General features: G+C 40.3%; 1 protein-coding gene and 1 long non-coding RNA gene across 6 annotated transcripts in view; one reads left to right on the top strand and one right to left on the bottom strand.

Moving 5' to 3' along the window:
• kl-2 (dynein heavy chain 2, axonemal kl-2) overlaps positions 1–19,411 on the bottom strand; it is a 28,353-nt gene extending 8,942 nt beyond the window's left edge. For 2 of the 5 annotated variants that reach the window (XM_033381317.1, XM_033381318.1), the window contains exons 1-7: positions 19,257–19,408; positions 18,492–19,199; positions 16,569–18,412; positions 5,785–6,466; positions 5,340–5,724; positions 4,839–5,282; positions 1,397–4,576 (exon numbers count right to left, since the gene is read on the bottom strand). In XM_033381317.1, coding sequence (XP_033237208.1) covers positions 1,397–4,576; positions 4,839–5,282; positions 5,340–5,724; positions 5,785–6,466; positions 16,569–18,412; positions 18,492–19,199; positions 19,257–19,317 — 7,304 coding nt within the window. In that variant the 5' untranslated portion in view covers positions 19,318–19,408. Of the gene's footprint in view, positions 1–1,396; positions 4,577–4,838; positions 5,283–5,339; positions 6,467–14,602; positions 14,982–16,568; positions 18,413–18,491; positions 19,200–19,256 lie in introns of those variants that run through there. The other 3 variants (XM_033381315.1, XM_033381316.1, XM_015188714.2) reach the window with 3 other exon arrangements.
• LOC117184343 (uncharacterized) lies at positions 16,440–20,850 on the top strand. Its single transcript, XR_004469643.1, has 3 exons — positions 16,440–16,503; positions 20,089–20,563; positions 20,631–20,850. It is a non-coding gene; the product is annotated as an uncharacterized lncRNA (long non-coding RNA).
• The last annotated feature ends 269 nt before the right edge of the window (positions 20,851–21,119 follow it).

Raw genomic sequence — 21,119 nt, 5'->3', positions numbered from 1 at the left:
TCCGCAGCCTGATTAAAGGAAATTACCAATATCGCAGTTAAGCTAGTGTTTTCACCGGGTCCTGACAGAGCTCCCAAAATCAACCGCTTCTATCAAGGATATTTGCAGACGGATGTTAGCAAGGCATTTGATTCTGTGAACCATACTCACTTATTCCCAAGCTGTTCTTATTATGTTTTGTCTTATCTTTCTAACCACACACAACGTATTTTGTACTGACATAAATGTTACGTCTTTGTCCCACAAGGTACCCGATACTCAAAATGAGTATATTATATTGGGGTATATTAGATTTGTGGTGAAAATGGATGTGTGTAACGTGCAGAAGGAATCGTTTCCGACCCCAAAGAGTATATAATACCTTGACGACTTTGTTTCAAAATTTCGCCACACCCCCTTCCGCCCACGCAAAGGACGAAAATCTGGGGCAACCACAATTTTGAAGATAGGAGAAAATTAAAAACGCACAGTCATAGGGAATGTCCATATCTGCCAGATTGCCGAATCTTGCCGAATCCGAATCACATCGGATTATTGTATTATTATTATTATATTATATATATATTATATATATATTATTATTATATACCCAAAAGTAACTAATCAATTTTGCAGGGCTACGCAGCGCCCGTCGACACTTTGTGACTGATTTTACTTGCACACACGGCTTCAAGCGGGCATAAAGAAACACTATTGTGGTGTTCAACTAATCGTCTTTTTCTGAATCTTTCTAAATGCAAACATATGAAATTTTACAGGCGCGCTCCACAATTTGTCTAGTACCTTCTAGGAAATCATTTTCTGGATCGATTTTCGAGTTCAAATGACCTTAGAGTCCTTTTAAATCAGAAATTGTGTTCTAACAATCATATAGCCGTAGTTGTTTATAAAGCAATTGGTGTTTTAGCGTTAGCTTCAAGCGTTGGCCCAAGCATTTTGACGACCCGTATATGACCAAACAACTGTACATCTCGCTAGTGCGGTTCAATCTAGACCTAACCATACTATTCGGCCTAACCGCTTAACCCTATGTAGGTCAAATTAACCCAGCATGAACCTTTTAGGGTTATATGCCATAACCTCTCATTGTGATACCTTATCCCCTGAACTCTCCCTTAAGTTAGCAGTAAACATGTACACTCGCCTAAACTTAGCAAATTTGTAAATTCTTTTCTTTTCTACTCTCCTTTATTTTAGTTAGTTCTAATACCATTATTTGCAGGCAATTGCAGGCATTATTTGCAGGAAGATTTCAAGCGGTGCCACAACGGGCCGAAAGCGGCCTAAGTGTGACGAGCTCCTAGCGAGACTATCAGCCGCCTCTACCTAATCTAACCTAACCTAAGTACGGGCAAAAAGGATTGCAAGTAAAATAAAATATTGACAAAATACTCACTCTTCATCATATCGCCAACCATCTGAAAGCTTGCTATCCCAAGGTAAAAATGTTCGCATCTGTGGATCTACAAAGTAATCATATATGGTATCCTTTATTGGAAAGCAGCTTTCTATTTCTCGTATAAATCCATCAAGTCTTAAACGACCATCTTCATCTACGCTTGCACATATTGACCACACTAAACAAAACATAAACCACAATTTAGTCATCTCCTCCAATAATTCTAAATTTTGTGGATTTATGCCATTCTGTTTTGTTGCAAAGCCCTCTAGCAACTTACACAACGACATCACGCCGTTTAACTCATTGGTCTTAACGGGCTCTTTGCAACGCGTGCGCTTGTGCTCAAGCAATTTTGTGATCATAAATTCAAAATGAATCTTCAGGAAATCGGCAAACTCCTTTACTTTTTGGCGCTGTAGCCACGAGTTAACATAAGGTTTCCATCCCCAGTCGTTATAGTCATTATATACCATACCACACCGAGATACGGTAGCAGGCGAGGCTACAGCTAAATCACCGACTTCAAACAATAGCGAAACCTGCGCAGGCATAGTTATACGTTCACTATTTACAAGAGTAAGCAGCTTATTATCATCCATTACTGAATTCATATTTTCGATCCAGACTGCATCAACGGGTCCATCGAACAACAGCCATTTTTGCATTGGATCTTCATCTGCGCAGATAATACGCATTATAGAACTGAGCACACCGTCAAGCCATTCACCAGTTGCCAAATTATACTCCCCGTATAGCTCTGCCAAATTCAATGCTTTAGGATTTACTGGATGCACAGATACAGCCTCCCAGCCTTGGAATCGTTGCGCATTCATACGGCAATATGCTCCTTGTAATATACGCCACGTTACTGATTTTGCTGTGCCTGTATCACCTATAATCATAACTGAATGTCGGGAATTTTTTGTTTCATAAAGTTCTATGACCTTTTTAACTGCTATAGACATTGGCTGCAAGTTAGCATCCTTAAATTCTTCATATATTGCAATGTTAAATTCGCTGTAGTCTATTACAGGCAGATTAACGCCAGGAAAAATATCAGAAATAATTCCATTAAACAGTGGCAAGTCATTAGCGGTTAATCGAGCTACATTCATATCTTTCATAGCTAAGTAAACAATTTCTTCTTCATTTGTATTTGGCAACTGACGGCGTTTCCGACCTGCGTACCGTAAGAGAGCTACCATTGACCGAAGACCAAAGTCATAGTGATATTGCTTAGATAATTGCTGCTTAGCTAATTCGTATAAAGTAAAAACCTTTCGCGCTAAACTTCGCGTATTGGTAAAACCGTCAGAAAATAGCAAATTCTCCGCAATTATTATATTATCTGGAACCATCATTGAAATAGGACGAAACATAGACTTTAAGTTGTCGGGCAGCTCAGTTCTACCGGCATATCCTGGATTCATAGTAATAAAGAGTCCCACAGTATGTTTTAACTTAATCATTTGACCTTCAAACATGAATTCAATCGATTTAGCAGACAGTGCTGCCATAATAGACATTATTTGTTGTGCTACAACAGATAAAACTTCAATATTGATACGATTAAACTCATCGAAACAGCCCCAAGAACCACTTTGTGCCAGGCCCGAGAAATTTTTACCTATGCTCTTATAGTCTAGACCTTCTGAGCAGTTTGTGACTATAACCCACATTCCCAAAGCCTTGCCCAAATCTTTAACTGTCTCAGTCTTACCGGTACCTGCAGGACCTTTCGGGCTCCCGCCACGATGGAGGTGTAGGGCTGTAGTCAGCGTTATATAACATCGATCAGTAAGTGGAGTTATTACTAGCCTTCCGGAATTACCTGTATATTCATAGCCATACCAGTGCTCGGTATTAGTCTGCCTTATAATACATAGTTCTGATTCACGGTGCCAATAAAACCGTAGTTGTGAAAACCACTCAAAATGGCCGGTATCTTTGCAATTTGCTTTGTACATCCGTTCGATAACATCTCGGCCATGAATCTCTAAGGTGATAAGAGTATTTACCTTAAGTCGCATTATTTTGGTAAGTTCTTTTCGGCTCATCTCTGAAAGTTTTGAAAGAACTTTTATCTGTTTTCTTTTTAGTTTTCGTAGAGGTTTCTTTTGGTCGACCATATTACAGTGAATGAGACTGCGAGTACACTCTGTAGTCCATTGTATCTGGGCAGTGGTAAGTACCATTTGCCCGGGCCAAAGAAAAATCCATTTCTCACGATTTCCAATTAGTTTTTTTAAAGATCTTCTTGTTAATTTTAATAATTCTTTCATTACCGTAAACATATACTCCTCTACCTGCCTTAGCCATCGTTCCGAGGGTCCGTCAATATAGAGAACTTGTTGAAACTCTACAAATTCCCCATCATCAGAGTACATACCAGAACCTTGCCAGCGATTGAGCGTTTTTCCTACTCTCTTAAGCTCAAGCTTGTATAAATTATCAAATAACTTTTTTAAATGTGTTTGAACTAAATCTGGTCTTTTAGCATTACCCAATATTTCTAACATATCATCATTTGAAATAAAGTAAAAGCGGGGAAATAGTTGGCGTTTAGTTTCAAGATAAATCTCTAAGGCACGCTGAATAAGCTCCAGTCGTTCATCCATGCGGTTAAATCGATTTAACAAAAAAGGTGGGGCACGTAAGTGAGTTGCTTTAACTGCCGTCTTAGCTTGGAACATCTTGCTAGATATAGTTTGAAACTCTTCGGTAATAGTCGCAAATCGTTTAGCCTCATCTGGAAGTTGCTTACGTATATCATCACCTTGAAATATATTTTCCAAATAAAGCCACTGCCGTTGCACTACTAATCCTTTTTCAACACTTTCGCTAATATATGATAAAGTTTTTTCCCAATAATCCACAATTTCAATGAATGGCTCCACAAAACGAGTAGCCTTCATAGCTGATATCTGTACCATGTGATCTTCAAGTAACTGAAAACAATCCTCTACGTTCTTAATGCGATATATGCCATCATGATAAAATGCCATTTCAAACCCTTGTTTTTTCCAAACTGAAGCTATATTTTTTATTCCATTTTCAATTTGCAATTCCATAGTAGCTGCATTTGATATATCTTGAATATCTTCAGAAAACGCTTGAAAATCTAAATTTATAATCAGTTCTAATGTAAAATTCTTTGAGTTCTCATCAAAGTCACTGAAACGAAAAATTTATTTAATTACTTTTAATCAGAAAACTTGTTGTTTAGCTCGTACAATCTTTTTTTGTGTCGCGGTGTAGTCAAGACATTCCCAATCAGCAATTTACAATCAGGCTTTAACTTAACTAAACATAAAATTTCACTTACTAACGAGCGGGTACTTTGTAAGACGCGGCGCAAATTTTTTTAAGAAAAAGTTAAATTTATCCCTAAATTGCGATATTTTGTGGAAGTAAAAAATATTTATAATTTACTTACACCTGAAGAACGTCGCGAACCCGATTCCAATGACGCTCCCGCATGCATGGATTTTTTAATGCTGTTATTAATGGTAAAGTACGTCGAAAGCTGTCTAAATTTTTCGTGGTCACTTCAAGCATTTCCCAGTGACGATCATAGAATTTCTTACTTAAATTGCTAAATTCTTTATACAAACTCAGGGCGTAATCCTCCATTTCATTAATATTAATTTTCCAAAAATTTCCCTTTTTCCATCCTTCCCAACTTGTTTGCCAGCCAAGTATTAGATCCCATATGTTCTGTACAATTTTAACTTCAGATTCCAGCTTCCGGAGGTCGACACTTTCAGGTTGATTAACATTGAATACTGACAGATCACGCATTAAACTTTCCTCAAATTTAAAACAATCTTCAACTTTAAGAGCTATAATTTTGAGGAATTTAAGTGCAACTTTTGGATTTCTGTAAAAAAAAATAGTTTAAATCATAATGGAAAAATTTACATTTTTAGTGATTTACATATTAGCAGCAGTTGGTAACTTCAAATAAAAATCGTCAAGAAATTCTTTGAGAATAATTTTAAACTTTTCGGCCTGTTGTAATAAAATTTTTTTAAATTCTTCGCGATTGTTGTCTAACATCTCATCCGCCTCTGCTAACTTCTTAAGATAGTGTTGCCATGCATTGTTCAGACCCAGAACATTTTGACGTATTTCATCAAGGATGTCGACTTGATATTTGTCTAATACTGCAAAAAGTTCAAGCATGGGAGGAAATGTGGCTTGCCTAATCGGCACATCTTCAATTAGTTTCTCAAAAAATTCCTTGGCAGCCAAAGACTCTTTAAGGGTACGTGGCACCATTGTTAGTTTTCGTTCGTTTCTTCTCATATACCGGTAGATCGCTGTTAAAAAGTAAAATAAAAAATTACCTTTTTTTACATAAAATGATACTTGATACCTACATCGTATTAATGAAAACGAATGGTTTAGCAGAATTTTAATATTCAGAGCCTGCCATTTTTCAATCCAATCAAGTATCGAATTCTTTATGTAATTTTGATTCATGAGTATAAAGTAAACATGCGATATAGCATCAACAAAAGAAATGTCGTCTGCCATTGTGCTGTAGTATTCAATGCTTGCCTCAAAAATATCGGCCGTCATTGGAGTGGATTTAACACGTTTTGTAAATTCAGATTCCGATGTCTCCCATAAAGCCTTATGACTATTCCAAAAGGATACATAGCCAGCTATCTCTTCACGCTCGTGATTTATTTCTGCTTCAATAATTCGAATAATTCCCCTGCATTCCGAATCTTCTCGAAAAACTTTAGAAAATGGATCAGACTGTTGCTCTTTTGGCAATTTCATTTTATTAGCGATGCGGGGAAACTGTTCAAGTATATTGTGAACTCGGTCAATATTCGCATTGAGTAAACTTGCAATTGTGTCCATATCAGGAGTTAGTATAACCTGCCTATTCTTAACGTCAGATTCCATTACGAGTATAGGCGCAGCTGCCATGTCAGCCTCACGATGTAGGGCAGATGACACCATTGTCAAAGAGTTTCTTGCACTTGTGAGAAAAGCTGTTGCAAGCATGTCATCAAATACATTAACAAAACTGTACCATTCAATTGCCATCTAGAAAAAATGTAATTACCATAATTTATTACATTATGCAAATGTATTTATGTCCCAAAGAAGCGATGTTATTCGAGCTGACATTTACACAAATTTTATATAACTCTTTAAAGTACATAATTATAGGCGGAAATCCAAAATCAGGTAACAACATTTAAACATTTGATGAGTGGTTTCGAAAAAATGGAATATACGAATCTTAAAGAGCTGTACAGAACATTCAAAAATAAAAAAAAACTTAATAAAATCTGATAATTTTTTAAAGAAAATTTGATTTAATTAGGAACCCATTTTGTCAAATTTTATAGACAAATGTGTCTTCCCCATATCCGAGATCAGTTTCCAGCCAGACGGTAGCCCGACGCACAAGGCTAAATTCGTGAAAAATCGTCCCAATAACTCGAGTTTTCACTTAATCCAGTGGCCTGCTCAATAGCCCAGATCGAAATCTCATTGAAAATCGATGGGCTCTGTTTAAAAAACATTGGAAAAGTCCAAGTCTGCACCAAAGGGAATGCGTGAGTCTTTGGAAGCGCGTGAAGTCGGAGTGGCGCATGATACCTGGCCAGCACCTCCTAAATTTAGTCGAGAGTATGCCAATACTTATTCGGAATATAATAAAAGCTAAAGCCCTTTGGAACAAATATTTGTAAAAAATTATTAAAGTAAAAAAATTTGAAACGTGCAAAAGTGGATACATGCTCATTTTTTGAACAAGTTAAAATGTCTTAAGGAAAAGGATCTCTTTGAATTGAAATTATTGTCTTTTGTCATTCTCACTAAATTAAAGAATCTTTAAAAAAAAAATCACAAGGATTGATTCATTTTTAAAGATTTTACAGGCGCTTAAAGTAAAAAGTGATAAACATGTATCCACATGTGCTCGCCACTGTATATATATAAACTCATTTTTAAGTAACATAAGGATGGGAGAAAGAAATATATTATACAATGCATCAACCCGAAAATGCATCAACCCGAAAAAACAATATCCGAATATTCGTGCCGACCTAAATAGCCGAAAGTCTGGTCTGATGAGCTCGCGAGGTGACTCAAAGGGGGCCTAGCTGAGGCCACCGGACGGGTCGCAGGTTACGGATAGGGAACGGCCTACCTCGGTAGTTCAGCTGCGAATAAGCGGTCATCCCTTATGGGAGAGTACCGAAATAAGCAGTCCCGGCTGGTGTGCGCAAAGAAGCAATAGTGAAGATGCGCTTGTGGTGCCGCCTTAATAAGTAGCTCACACACCCCTCCCCCTCACCATACATACCCACATCCCATCCCCCACACCGACCTCACACCGGGCCGGACTACGCTGGGGCGAAACTCGTCGCAGTCGACGACGCAGCATATCGAGGGCCAGAATTTGGGTGCGGGGTCCCCTTAAGGAGCCAGAGCGCATCCTTAAGATGTTTCAGAGGTGCAATCCGAACATGACGACCTCTGACTGGAAGGTATCCAGAGAAGAAACGACGCAACAAGGTGTCGCTGGCCCCGATAGAGGCAACTAATGGTGAGCTGAATGCTGGCTTCAGCTTGGTCGCAAGTCAGATGCGGTGGCCGCGGCGCATCCTGTCGACAACCCCTTCAAATCAATATCCACCACTGTAAAGCAGCATCAGCTGCCCCCGTACTCATACATTGTATCCCAAACCGAAGGTAAAACCAGTACAACACGGCGGCCAGCTTAGAGATAAAAGAGACTCATATCAGGCTGGTGTCGACCTTGTTCGCAAACTAGCCAGCGACAGGTTGCGATGCCAACGGTCACCATACCCAATGGAGGAGCACGGACACAAACGTAAGGGGTGAGTCTCCTTTCAGCTTCATCCTGGTCTCAAATTTATTTATTTGTAATCGAGGCAACGACCCCACTTTTATAATTAAAAATCGGCAGGAGGTTATCGACCTAACGCTAGTGTCAAACAAAGTGTTAGACACAGTCAAGAGTTGGAAAGTCCTAGAGGACCATTCCTTCTCGGACCACAGGTACATCGAGACGATATTATCCCTAGATCCCTAAACCCACTGACTATATCAACCCCAGAAAAACCAAGTGGGAAATATAAAGCATAACCATGAAGAAACTACTCCCTCCCAATCTATACCGTCTTGTAAACAGGTTCACGGAAGCATGCCTTCCTTTGCGGCAGCATGCCCCTCTAACAAACCTAGGGGAAGGGAACCCCCCTGGTGGTCAAAACAAATAGACATCCTTCGCAGAAGCTGCAAGACTCTTTTCAATAGAGCCACAAAAGCTAACGAGGATAATCACTGGGAAGACTATAAAACCAGTCTAGCACTATTTAAAAAAGAAACTAGGAAAGCAAAAAGAGCCTCCTAGACAAAATTTTGCTCCAAAATCGAGGAAACGTCGGAGGTTGCAAGACTTCGGAAGGTCCTCTCAAAAACTACCCATTCGGTTACCTTAAAAAAAATGATGGTACGTGGGCCAACTCCTGTGAGGACACCCTAGAGATTCTACTCGATACTTTCCCTCCTAGGAGAGGGTAAAATCGTAAACGAGGGTGGTAAAAACGAAATAGATTCCAGTGGAACCAATTATAATCAGTGCCAATACATCTTTGCAGGGTGAGTGCACAATTAGTGGAAAAAAGTCAGGTTAAAAACGTATGAACCTTTTCCTAACGTAAGGCATCCGCTTTTTTCAAAGCTTGAATGTGGCCCAGAGAAAAATGAACCAGACTTACAGGGCCAGGGTCCCCGATTTAAGTTGTGAAGGAAGCGTAGAGAACGAGATACCAGCGAAAACGGAGGGTCAACGAACCTTGGCGACGGCGGTCCACGGCTCGATCGTAGTATTGGTCATCATCTACCGCAGCGGCGTCTACGTCTGCGCCTGCACGCATAAAGCAGAGAACGGGAAAATCTTTGGGCGAAAACTACACGTACAAATACCCTAACATCATACTGCAGTAACGGGCCGCTAGAAAAAATCTTCCTGATCTACAGCAGCGGAGGAAAACTCCGACTAGGAAATCTGAGGGTATCGAGAGTAGCTACTGCACGGTTGAGTGCCTACACCTCGAGGAAAGAGTATTCCGTAGTTGACTCGACAACGGAAGCATACTTGCATTTTTGTTGGTTCTTCTCTTTGGTATGTCTTGGCTAAGCAAACTAAAGTAACGAAACGTGGAGAAATAAAGAAAAAAAAAGGGAAAGGAAAGAAAGAAGCACGTAAAGAGGAAAATCCAAACAAATGCTAATACGGTGTTAATCGCGCAAGTGGATTAAAATTTAGTACGATCAGTGGTGCCTCACATAAATAATCAATTGTTTTTTTGATTTGTGCCAAAACGGAGAAAGTATCGAACCTCATCGGAACGACGAAGACCTTCGGTGGACATGAAGAGTGAGTGTTTATCAAAAACCAAGAAATGTAAGGTATCTAATTTGTTTAATTGTTTATTTGTATGACATTACCGACATTAGGTTAGGTTAGGTTAAAGCGGTAGCCGGGAGGGGGGGGGATAAGAGCCTCCCGCCCCCAAGCTCACTTGGACCTATAGACAGGTCCGTTGTGTTGCCGCAAGGGCATGTGCCCCTTCGCGTTGCCCGAACCGTGAGAGCATACTACTGCAGGTTAAGGGCAGTCCCATCCGGTGGCTTGGATGTATTTGGACAAGGTCCCTGGTTTGATTACGGATAGGTCCGAAATGTCCGTGAGGAAAGCGGCCCCGAGAATACGAAGACGACGATTTCCAAGGGCTGGGCAGTGGCAGAAGAAGTGGGGGACCGATTCCTCCTCCTCCTCGTCGCGACAACTCCTGCAGAAGTCGTTATGAGGGATTGACAGTCTAGAGGCGTGAGTGCCGATCTGCCAGTGTCCCGTAATGGCTCTAGTAACTGCAGAGCACTGTGCTCTGCTGAGTTTATACAGCTCTGCTGAGCGCTTCTTCGATCGATATGGCCATATCAATCTTGAGACTTTACAGGAAACGGTTTGCTGCCATCTCCTATTGGCATTTTGCTCGAACAATTCGTGCGTTAGGAGCCTGCACGTAGCCAAAGGCATCGCTACTTGCTCCCTCTCCGATAGGAGAGGAATCGTAGTACCCTGCCTGGCTAGCTCGTCGGCGGCGTCATTCCCCTCGATGTCCCTGTGGCCGGGGACCCATATAAGGAAGAGATCTAACTGCTCTGCGATCTCGTGCAGAGACCTGCGGCAGTCATTTACAGTCGCTGAGTTCGACGATATTGAGCCTAGAGCTTTGATAGCTGCTTGGCTGTCCGAGAAGACGCACACTAAGTGCGTATCTAGGAGTAGTTTGGAGACGATCGAAATGGCCTCCTTGATGGCTTCAACCTCCGCTTGGAACACACTACAGTGATCCGGGAGCCTGAAGCACTGACTGATGTTCAGCTCGCTGCAGTAGACTCCGCCTCCTACGCGGCCGTCTAGCTTTGAGCCATCAGTGTAGAAGTGGACCGCATTAGCAGGCCCTGGTTCGCCCATCTCCCAGTCCTCCCTAGATGGGATTGATACCTGGAAGGGCGTCGAGAGGTGATCACTGGGGATACAGTAATCTGTCCTCTCTGGTAATTGCGGGAGTCTCATCAGGATTCCCGAGTGCCCAACCGCGGATGCTTTCCACAGTCTGGCTTCTCTCATTCGGAGGGCGGAAAGTGTTGCCACCTTCTTTCCCATGAGATCAACCGGGAGGAGGTCCAGCACAGTATCCAGGGCTTCCCCTGGAGTAGTGCGTAGCCCGCCGGTTATGCATAGTTCTGCCATGCGTTGAACTCTGCTGAGTTTATTGAGGCCTGTCCTTTTGTCCAAGGCTGGCCACCATACCACCACTCCGACACCACTCCATACCACCACACCGACATTAAATGATCGAAAATTAAGCGTGAAAACAAAACAGAAAAAAAGCAAACATAGAGATCAAGAATAGAAGTAAATAAGAATAAGAAGTTAAGAATGTTGAAGAATGACCATCTCTAGCAATGCACGCATGTATTGACAGACATATGAGTATGTAGACGTATGTATGAATGAAAGACGTAACGAAGCGACGTTCTCTTATCTCCCTTTTTGTTCTCTATTTCGTTCGGTCTCTATCTGCCTGCGAGCAGAGTATTTTTTAGTCACTAATAAACCTTACATATGAATGGTTGCGTTTTTACTTTTCGGTACAAGAACTTCCCTTGCAACGGCAGCGAAATTCTGTCCAACAGGTTATGGGCCCAGGTTCGGATTTTGTAAATTAAAAGTAAAGTTATTGTTTTAGTTACGAACTATTAACATCGGTGTGACTCAGAGACTAAACGATAATCAGCAATGTATCAAATAGAAAAATTAGAGGAGGGAAATTATGACTCCTGGTGTATTCAAATGCGGTCTGTGTTGGTGCACGCTGAATTGTGGAGTGTGGCATCTGGTGACCTGCTACCAACGAATGTTCCCGAAGGTGTGAATTGGCAGGCCAAGGATGAAAAGGCGCTGGCCATGATCACATTGAGTGTGACAACTTCACAGTTGGGATACATTAAAAATTGCAGTAAGTCGTCCGAAGCATGGAACAAATTAAAGAGTGTTCATCAACCAAGGTCCACTTGGACCTAGGTACGAAAGGTTCAACTGTACAAGAAATTGCTAAGCAAGCGCATAGACCAAAGGCAAAGCATTTCAAGCTACATTAATGAGTTCATGGATATTCTTGATGGCCTTGGGTCAGTAGGAATCGAGCTAAATGATGAACTGCGCTCAATTGTTTTGTTGTCAAGCCTTCCAGAACAATTCGAAAATTTCGTTGTCGCGCGACAGTCTGCCGACTTTCGATGTTCTATGCGTAAAATTGAAGGAAGAAGGCGAACGAAAGGGAAACACAGAAGATCAAAAGGAATACGCAAAGGCATATACCGCAGTACATAAGCCGGCCGCGCACAGAGCGCAAAAGAAGAGAAACAATACAATGATATGTTTCAAGTGTGGTGAGCGCGAGCATATGAAGGCTCAGTGTAAGAAGGAGAGCGCAAATGTGGAAAGGGCAGCAAGAGTGGAAAACAAGCAGTGCAGTCTATTAAATGCGTTGGACGCAGATAATTTGAAAAAGAGTATGTGGTGTTTGGATAGTGGTGCCACAAGCCACATGTGTTGTGAGAAACAGTTATTCACAAAGTTCGAGAAACACACAGAAATGATTGGTCTGGCTGACTCCGGTTTCGTAAAAGCTGAAGGAAAAGGGGAAGTAGAGCTGAAGACAGAGATATGCACTCTGCTGTTAAAGAATGTTCTCTATGTTCCCGAAATGAATGGAAATTATTTCTCGGTGAGCAGCGCTGTACAGAATATATGTTTCGTCACTTTTGGACAAGAATATGCACGAGTTATCCAAAATGGCGAATGCATTGTAAAGGCGAACAGAGTTGGAAACTTGTATATGTTTCGAGGAAAACAAACAACTGTTTTGCGGCGGTTAAGGCTGATGGTGCCCTGTGGCATAAACGGTACGGCCACTTGAACATCAGCAGTATGAAAGATTTGATCAGCAAAGGAATGGTGCGCGGCATTGAAAATATGGTTTTCCCGGCGAATATGAATTGCAAAACATGTATGGTCAGCAAGATTCATGCGCAACCATTTCCTCTTGCAACCATCAGTAGAGCTCAAGATATATTGGAACTAGTTCATGCAGCTGTGTGCGGGCCCTTTGGCTCACAGTCTTTTGCTGGATCAAAGTATTTTCTAACCTTCATCGATGACAAATCAAGGCGTATATTTGTGTATTTCCTGCGGACAAAGGATGAAGTCTTCCAGAAGTTCGTCAAGTTCAAAACCCTGGTTGAACGGCAAACGGGAAAAAGTCTCAAATGTATCCGGAGTGACAATGGCGGTGAATTTGTCAACTGACAGTGGCGTACACTCCACAGCAAAACGGCGTTGCTGAGAGGGCAAACCGCACTCTGGTGGAAATGTCAAGATGTATGCTGGTCCAGTCAGGATTAAGCGAATCCTTGTGGGCTGAGGCAGTCAACGCAGCTGTGTATGTCTGTGTATCGATCACCGACCAAGGCGCTGACCAGTATGACGCCTATGGAAGCGTGGACTGGTAAGAAACCTTTTGTTGGTCATCTAAAGGTTTTTGGCTCCGTTGCAGTAGCTTTGGACAAGGGTCCAAGGAAGAGTAAACTTCAACCAAAAGGCAAAGAATATCGCATGATTGGATATTCAGTAGCGCCTAAGGGCTATCGACTGTATGACCCTGTGTCTCATCAGGTGATTGAGAGGCGAGATGTTCTCTTTGACGAGATCCAAGACGACAAGGATACAGTCACATTCGAACTTCCGAAGGCAGAAGTTAGCATGCAGTCAGGCGGCGATACTGATGACATTGACAGCAGCGGTGGAGACAGCAGCCATGGCGCAAGCGTTGACGGGAAGAATCCCAGTAGCAGCGGTACTGATGGGTACGAGAGCGCAACAGAAAAAGGTTGAGTCAGATGAGCCAGCTCTTCGCGTTGGACCTGGTAGACCAAGGCTGATTCGGACCGGCAAACCTGGCCGTCCGAGAAAGGAGTACAACAGATATGATTGCAGATATCTTGACCAAGAATCTCCCTAAGAGAAAGCATGTCGAATTTACAACATTGTTAAGTTTAAACTGAGTTAAATGGAATTTGTAAGCATGCACGCATTAAGGAAGGGTGTTGAAGAATGACCATCTCTAGCAATGCACGCGTGTATTGACAGACATACATATGAGTATGTAGACGTATGTATGATGCAGAGACGTAACGAAGCGACGTTCTCTTATCTCCCTTTTTGTTCTCTATTTCGTTCGGTCTCTATCTGCCTGCGAGCAGAGCATTTTTTAGTCACAAATAAACCTTACATATGAATGGTTGCGTTTTTACTTTTCGGTACAAGAACTTCCCTTGCAACGGCAGCGAAATTCTGTCCAACAAAGAACACCGAATGTGCAATGCAAGTAATAGTTATTCCATTCCGTTTTCTGCGCATCGTCGTATAAAGTCGATATAGTGTTTATGATAGACATAAGCAAGAAGCAATAATATTGGGTTTTGTTTTGATTTTCTTCTAAATAGAAGAAGTAAATAGAAGGCATGAATGCATATGAATAGCACTTATAAATCGAAATTTATGAAATATTGGAATTTATTATGTTAGAGTAAATAAATGGAGTGATAACGTGTGTCATGTTTTCCAAAATGGGTTAGAAGAGGATAATTAACATGTTTTAATCGTTTAGGGATTTTCCCATAATCATTGCCATTGGAAAATCATTGGTAGGTTGGGTATAGAGGCAATAGCGTTACCATAACATCTAGTTAATTGCAAGCGGTCCGAGTCCCCCGGTACTCTCTTCTTCTTTCAAGGTTGTTATTGCCGTGCTGCATGTAGAGTCAGATAGGCTTTACGGGACTCTTGATAATATGTGGTGTAGGTGTGCTGAAATGGACGCTTCAATATCCGCCAAGCTAGCAAGCTGTCAGAATGGACAGAATCGCGCGGCCTGCGAGTAAATCCCTAAAAAACGGAACTCGTATTATTTACAAAATAAATACAAAATGGGAGCAATACGTCTTAGAGACTCTGATCAATGGGTACTTCAGCAAATAGGTCACTCATCCATACTAAATAACAACCACATTGTCCCAGTAAGAACGGACTATCGAGTTCCAGAGGACTCCCTTCAACACTATCATCCTCCACAGAGACGAAAGGCTCGAGGGGCTCCCAGGCCAGATGGGGCCATAAACATATTCACGGATGGCTCGAAGCTGGACGGTAGGGTCGGCGGGAAAAGGTGCAGCGCAGTCATACATTCCCTTACAGGACATTCCCACAAGTGTGGCGGGCTCCGAGCGAGTCTGACAGCCGCCTCACCTAACCTAACCTAAATAGCCGAAACCTGTTCTGTTGAGTTTAAGCTTCACAAATTCACTATATTAAAATTTTACACTTTTTATATTTTATTTTATATATTTTTATTTTATATATATTTATTTATATTATATATTATATTATTTATATATATATATTATATTTTTTTTTATACATTTATTTTATATTTGTATCCCAATCTCTCATCCGATTCGTGTACTCGTACCGTACCTTGCCAACAATCCCCAACCCCCTCTCCCATGCGTCCCATAGCTGTGTCAACTGCAACGTCGCGTGTGTGAGTGCTTGCCTTGCGCGCGTGTATTGTGTGTTTGTGCAAAGAGTGCACCAATTGATAAGAAATTTATTTCAATCTAAATATAATTCAATTTAAACCAATCTGTGCAAGCCTTATAAATAGATCGCATCATTTATGCAGATCTTGAGTTCCGCATATTTTTGAATTTATAACGAAGCAACAACAACGCAAGCGCACCAGAAACTACAATCAAAATCAGTTGTTTGCTAGCGAGAAGCGAGCGGTTTTACAACGAAGAGTATTTTTCTGTCATGCTGATCAATAATATACATATATACTTTATGGGGTCCTTGTGGACGTTACACACACATCCATTTCCACCATGAATCTAATATACCACAATAGTCACTTTGAGTAGCGGGTATAAAAATTAATTCAACATTTTTGTTAAGACCTTAAAATAAAAGTCTAGATATTTGCAAGTTGTGTTTTCTTAAAATAAGAGCCTTATGTTATTATGCCCGATACCTATTATACAAAATATACTTTTGACTGAGTCAGCTTTTTTCACCAAAACATAAAGTGTTTTTGCCCTGACCAATTATTTTCGAGTCAAATTTGACATTTGGAACGTTGGCACGAAATACATTTTGCGCATAGCACAGACTGTTCTCGTAACAAGCGCGTAACAGAATTTTTGACCAAGAAGAGTTTAATTTTCAATATGCATGCTGTCACAGCAGACATCTCCTTAAATCGATCACTTTAAAATAAAGGCATTGATATCAAGCTTTTTATTTACGAAGAAACCAGGTAAGCTGTTTTTTTTTTGCCATAATCGACGAGATAATGAAACATATCGATAACATAAATTTGTGAAAATAACATCACCTTAAAACCGCGAAAGTAAGTAAAAACCGGAGCCAGCCCGGATAAGTCAATAAGTATGGCACTAATACATATACACTTACATCATCAATGACCGATTGGAACTCCTTAAATACTGCAAACAATAAGTCGATAATAGTGTTATAGTACCCCCGAAGTACATTTGTAACACGGCGGATGTAGTTTGTCATTTGATATTCAAAAAGTGATATTATAACCGCACCTGTAAAATTAAATTTAAGCATGGGAGTATCGCAAATTTTTTCGCATGTCCGAGCAACATGTAGATTTGCTCGCTTATAGATATCCATGGTTTCTTGAAGCTTATTAGTATGCTTTGCGCAATCTGCAATATAAGCATCGCTAAGTTCACCACCATATGTCAATTTAAAAACTCCAGGTGCAATCTTGCGATCACATGCCTGAATAAGGGCGCGAAAAAGTTTTCTTTCTTGCTCGGAAAGTGCTGATAGTATATGGTTGTAGTTAAGGCACACCTGTACTACACTATTATAAACAAACCGTAGAGTTTCATGTTTTTCATAAATTTTTCGAACAGGTCCAGGTACTCCAAATCCAAGGCGCTCAAAATGCTCAGCTTGTTCACAAATAATTAATACTGTGCGGTCAATATTACATTCTATTAAACCTTTTTTTTTTTTACTTCGGATAATAAGATTCCGATCCAGTTTTTGGTTCAACGTACAACAATTTTTCTGCCATTCATCATATATCTTTTTAATCTCTTTGTCGAATTCTTTGCGTAGAACTTCATATTTGATTAACACAATGGAAGCCTCGGATACATTCGGCAACCATTCTGATGAATTTAATCGGTTTCGTAACCACTTTAATCGTTCTAGATTAATCTGGTACCCAATAGCACGTGAAGCATAGTACGGGACCCAAGACTCGTGCAATTTACTACGATCCATCAGCATTTGGGAAGTACTATCTATTTCATTTGCAAACATAACCCAAACATTTGAGACTTGACGTAAAAATGTCTTCCGAATTGTATTGCGATATGAATAAAACAACAAGATGTTCAGCGATTCTAAGGCCTCTTCAATATTACAAACATGCTGAAAGACATTGGACACTAGCCGCTGAACGGTTTCTTCCATACTTTGAACTGTCCGCCGGTATTTGATTACTTCTTCGTACCATTCATTTTTATGCACATTTAATATTAATTCTTTCGAATCGGTACTTAACGCTGAGAGCGTGGCCAAAAAGTTAGTCTCAACGCGCGCAGATGTTGTCTCGAATTCTCCTCCACTGGTACCTCCAAATTGCGGCTTAGGTATACTCTCAGTTTCATCTAATCGGCCAAACACGATCATTGATTCGCATATGTCAATAACGTCATTAAGCCGCTCCATAAATGCATCTACATGATTAAAAATCATAGCATTGTCCAGATTCCAACCGTACTCACTATTAATTCGTCCATGTTCTTTTGACATAAGATCATACATTCCTTTATAAGTCAGGCAACAATCAATGCACATATTACACATTTTTATTCCGAATCTTGAACTACCGGAAAGTATTTTATCAATATTAGTTATTTCCGTACAGAAGCGTATAATTTGATTGCTTAAGTCTCGGAACAACCCAGTTATCAAGTCACGCCGATTATAAGTTTCTGAATTTAACCAAATGAATCGAATTAAATGAATTATTCCAGGTATAAGCTGGGAAACAAATACTGGGCTATCAGCCAAATCCATTTCAGCGCAAGGATTCATTAGCAGATGTAAAAACTTTATATTTGACATTCCTTCATCCATTTCATGCTTCGATTCATATATTAGTTCATCAATCTGTTTTATGTATACCGAATGAGTATTACGCAGAACTCGTATAATTTGTTGAACATCAGCTTGTTCTAATTGTGCGTTTAGGCCTTGTAAAACTTCAACTGTTATGTAGATAATTTCAACATAAAATGTAGACAATAAATTAAATGAATAACTATTTTGCACCAAAAACTAACTTACAACGGTATAGCCAGAACTCGTACTCATCCTCAACACTAATAAATTCATTAGAAACTGGCAGTGTTTTGTCATTTAGGAGTGTTCGAATTTGAGTAGCCCAGGACACTGCAATAACTTCCAAGTTCTTAACAAACTCTCTTTCATAGGATATGCTTTCTCGATCGATTTGTTTTACGACGTATGGTACATATAAAACCGTCATACCAGCCATTTTGAAATGGGCTCCTGTTAAAAAGGCCAGAAACTTATCTAGGGCTGTACAGAAACGCTGCTTTACATTATCTCCCCATTCTTTAAAATTACGAAAGACGGGGGCATAAACAAATTCCAAGACATTAAGGAGGCAACCATCTACATCATCATGAATTGTCCCATTGTGAACCAAATCATGAAAGGTGTCGACTGAGAAGTTTTGATTTGATGAACGTATAAAGTAACATAAATCTAGCACCGGGGCAACTGGAAATCCAAGACATCCTGTTAGAACGTTGCAATCATAAAATATTGTAAGAATAGTTTCTGTTGACTCTAGTAACCATCTTTCAATTACATATAACAACTTTTTATTCCAATCGCGGTTATCTAATGAATACAGAACAGTCATCCTCTGAACTGATTTAATAAGTTGTTCAAGTTCCATATCTTGTGTATTTTCTAGTTGTGAAATTGTATGTGATGACTCAAAAAAACCATCTTTTAAGTCGTTCCCTAGGTAAATTAGAAAATACTAAGACTCAACGGACAAGGCAACAAATCATAACTTACCAACATCTTGATCGTGGTTTGCGGTTGTTAAAAGACTGTCTTCGGTAATGCTACCAGTCATTCTATTATTATATTCCTAACTTTCCAAGTTTGAAATTCTATGAACTGATTAAAACCGTTTTTAGAGCGTACACTAATGTTGATTTCCAGGCTTACTAAATTTAATGTGTATCACTAATACATACATATACACCTAATAATACACGGTAGATTGGTTCCTAAAAAAGGCCCGTAAAAAAAGACATCGATCGTATGCAAAAAAAGTCCGCTTCATCTCCATAATACTATCATTCTGTAGGGAAAAATTAGAAATCATTGGAAAAACAAATTTGTTTGTTTGAAAAAAGGTACTTCCGTGTACATATGTAAATTTTACACCGTTGTTCCTTCCACTTTGTCGATCGAATTATTCGGAATATAATTCCCTCTACCATATTATATCCACCACTAATTCTCTTCCTCTTATTAAATTAAAATTACTAATCCTTGCACACCTTTCTAGTAATTAGTAATTATAGTGGTATTTGTATTTTAAATGCATGTCTGGTTCTCTTAGTAATTTAAATTTTAATTTTCCTCGCGTAACACACTTCTGCTGGACATATTATCTTTATGCTCTTTCTTGTTTTCGTTTAGTTTCTAGATGTTTTTTCCTGTAAGAAAATTTAAAATTTTTTATTTTCAATCCGTGTTATTCTAAAGCCATGTAAAAAGATCGTGTGATAACAGAATTAGGAGTATACAAATCTTGCAGTTTGCTGGAGTATCTCTCGCTTTGTTTCCTGATGCTGATCCTGTAATTTTCATCCTGCTGCTCTTTCTGGACTTTCAGAATTTTCCGAGCAATCTCCAGAAGATTTTCCAGTTTAATACGAAACAATTGTACGGTGAGGCTTGTAGCTGCTGTGAGGAGGCCTAGGGTTTTTGGGGTCCGCCGAAAATTAGGCACCATATAACGAGTGGCAAGAGAAATTCTCTTTAACAGTCGGCAAAGAGTGCCTGGGATCAGAGAGTTGGTCAGAGCCAGGTCAGACTTCCTCGTCGAAAGGAGAGCGGGTTCGAAGTCGATGTTCGACAAGAAGAAAGGCTACAAACAGATGTCATTGGACGCCATTGCAGCATTCCAAGCCTGGTCGACAGCATTGGATGGTGTTCATTTTCTAAAGTGGCAGCCGGATTTTAAATATTAAAAAAAAAGAGAGAGAAACCTTTTAAATTAAATAACGACAAGGAAATGTATCTCAGGCAGTGAGGCGTTGTATAGTGGTACCCTTGCAATACACCCTTTCGACGGGGCACCCGTTTGGGTAAGTTGAAAAGAAAAACAGCCGAGTGAAGTGTATAAAGGTGTTCTGTGTGTGCAAATTTCCCTAGGTTGGAATCGTCTTCCACGACAACCAGCTGCAGGTCATAGAAATTCGCCGGTGCTTTGGGACGTCGCCTTGGAGCAATTCGGCGAGCGTCGGCTTGTTTCATCGCTCCGCGTATGCGTCCATACCCCGTGTGTAGGGGAGGAGGCAGAGAGAAAAAAGTGTTCGGCAGTTAGTGGCTGATCGAAGTTGAAATTGTCACAGAGATCTAGCCTGGTCCAAAAGAAACAAAAAATAGCAAGAATAAGAAAAAAAACGAGGCGGAACGTTGTGAGCTGCTGCGGACACCGCAACTCTACAGTTATACCCGATACTAATTCAGTATGGCTCTCCTCCGGAAGACGCCGCGAATATTAAACGACACGACAAAGAGTGCGTGCGAGAGAGACAGAAAATCAGTCTGAGCGTGACGTCGGGCGCTGCGTAGCCCCTGAAAATTGATTTGTTTCTTTTGGCTATAAAAATTATCCGATCTGATCAAAATTCAGCAACC

The sequence above is a fragment of the Drosophila pseudoobscura genome, chromosome 5, assembly GCF_009870125.1.
Source record: "Drosophila pseudoobscura strain MV-25-SWS-2005 chromosome 5, UCI_Dpse_MV25, whole genome shotgun sequence".
In the NCBI taxonomy this organism is placed as follows: domain Eukaryota; kingdom Metazoa; phylum Arthropoda; class Insecta; order Diptera; family Drosophilidae; genus Drosophila; species Drosophila pseudoobscura.
The sequence above is the reverse complement of the archived record's forward strand: the minus strand, read 5'-3'. Positions and strand labels throughout refer to the sequence as shown.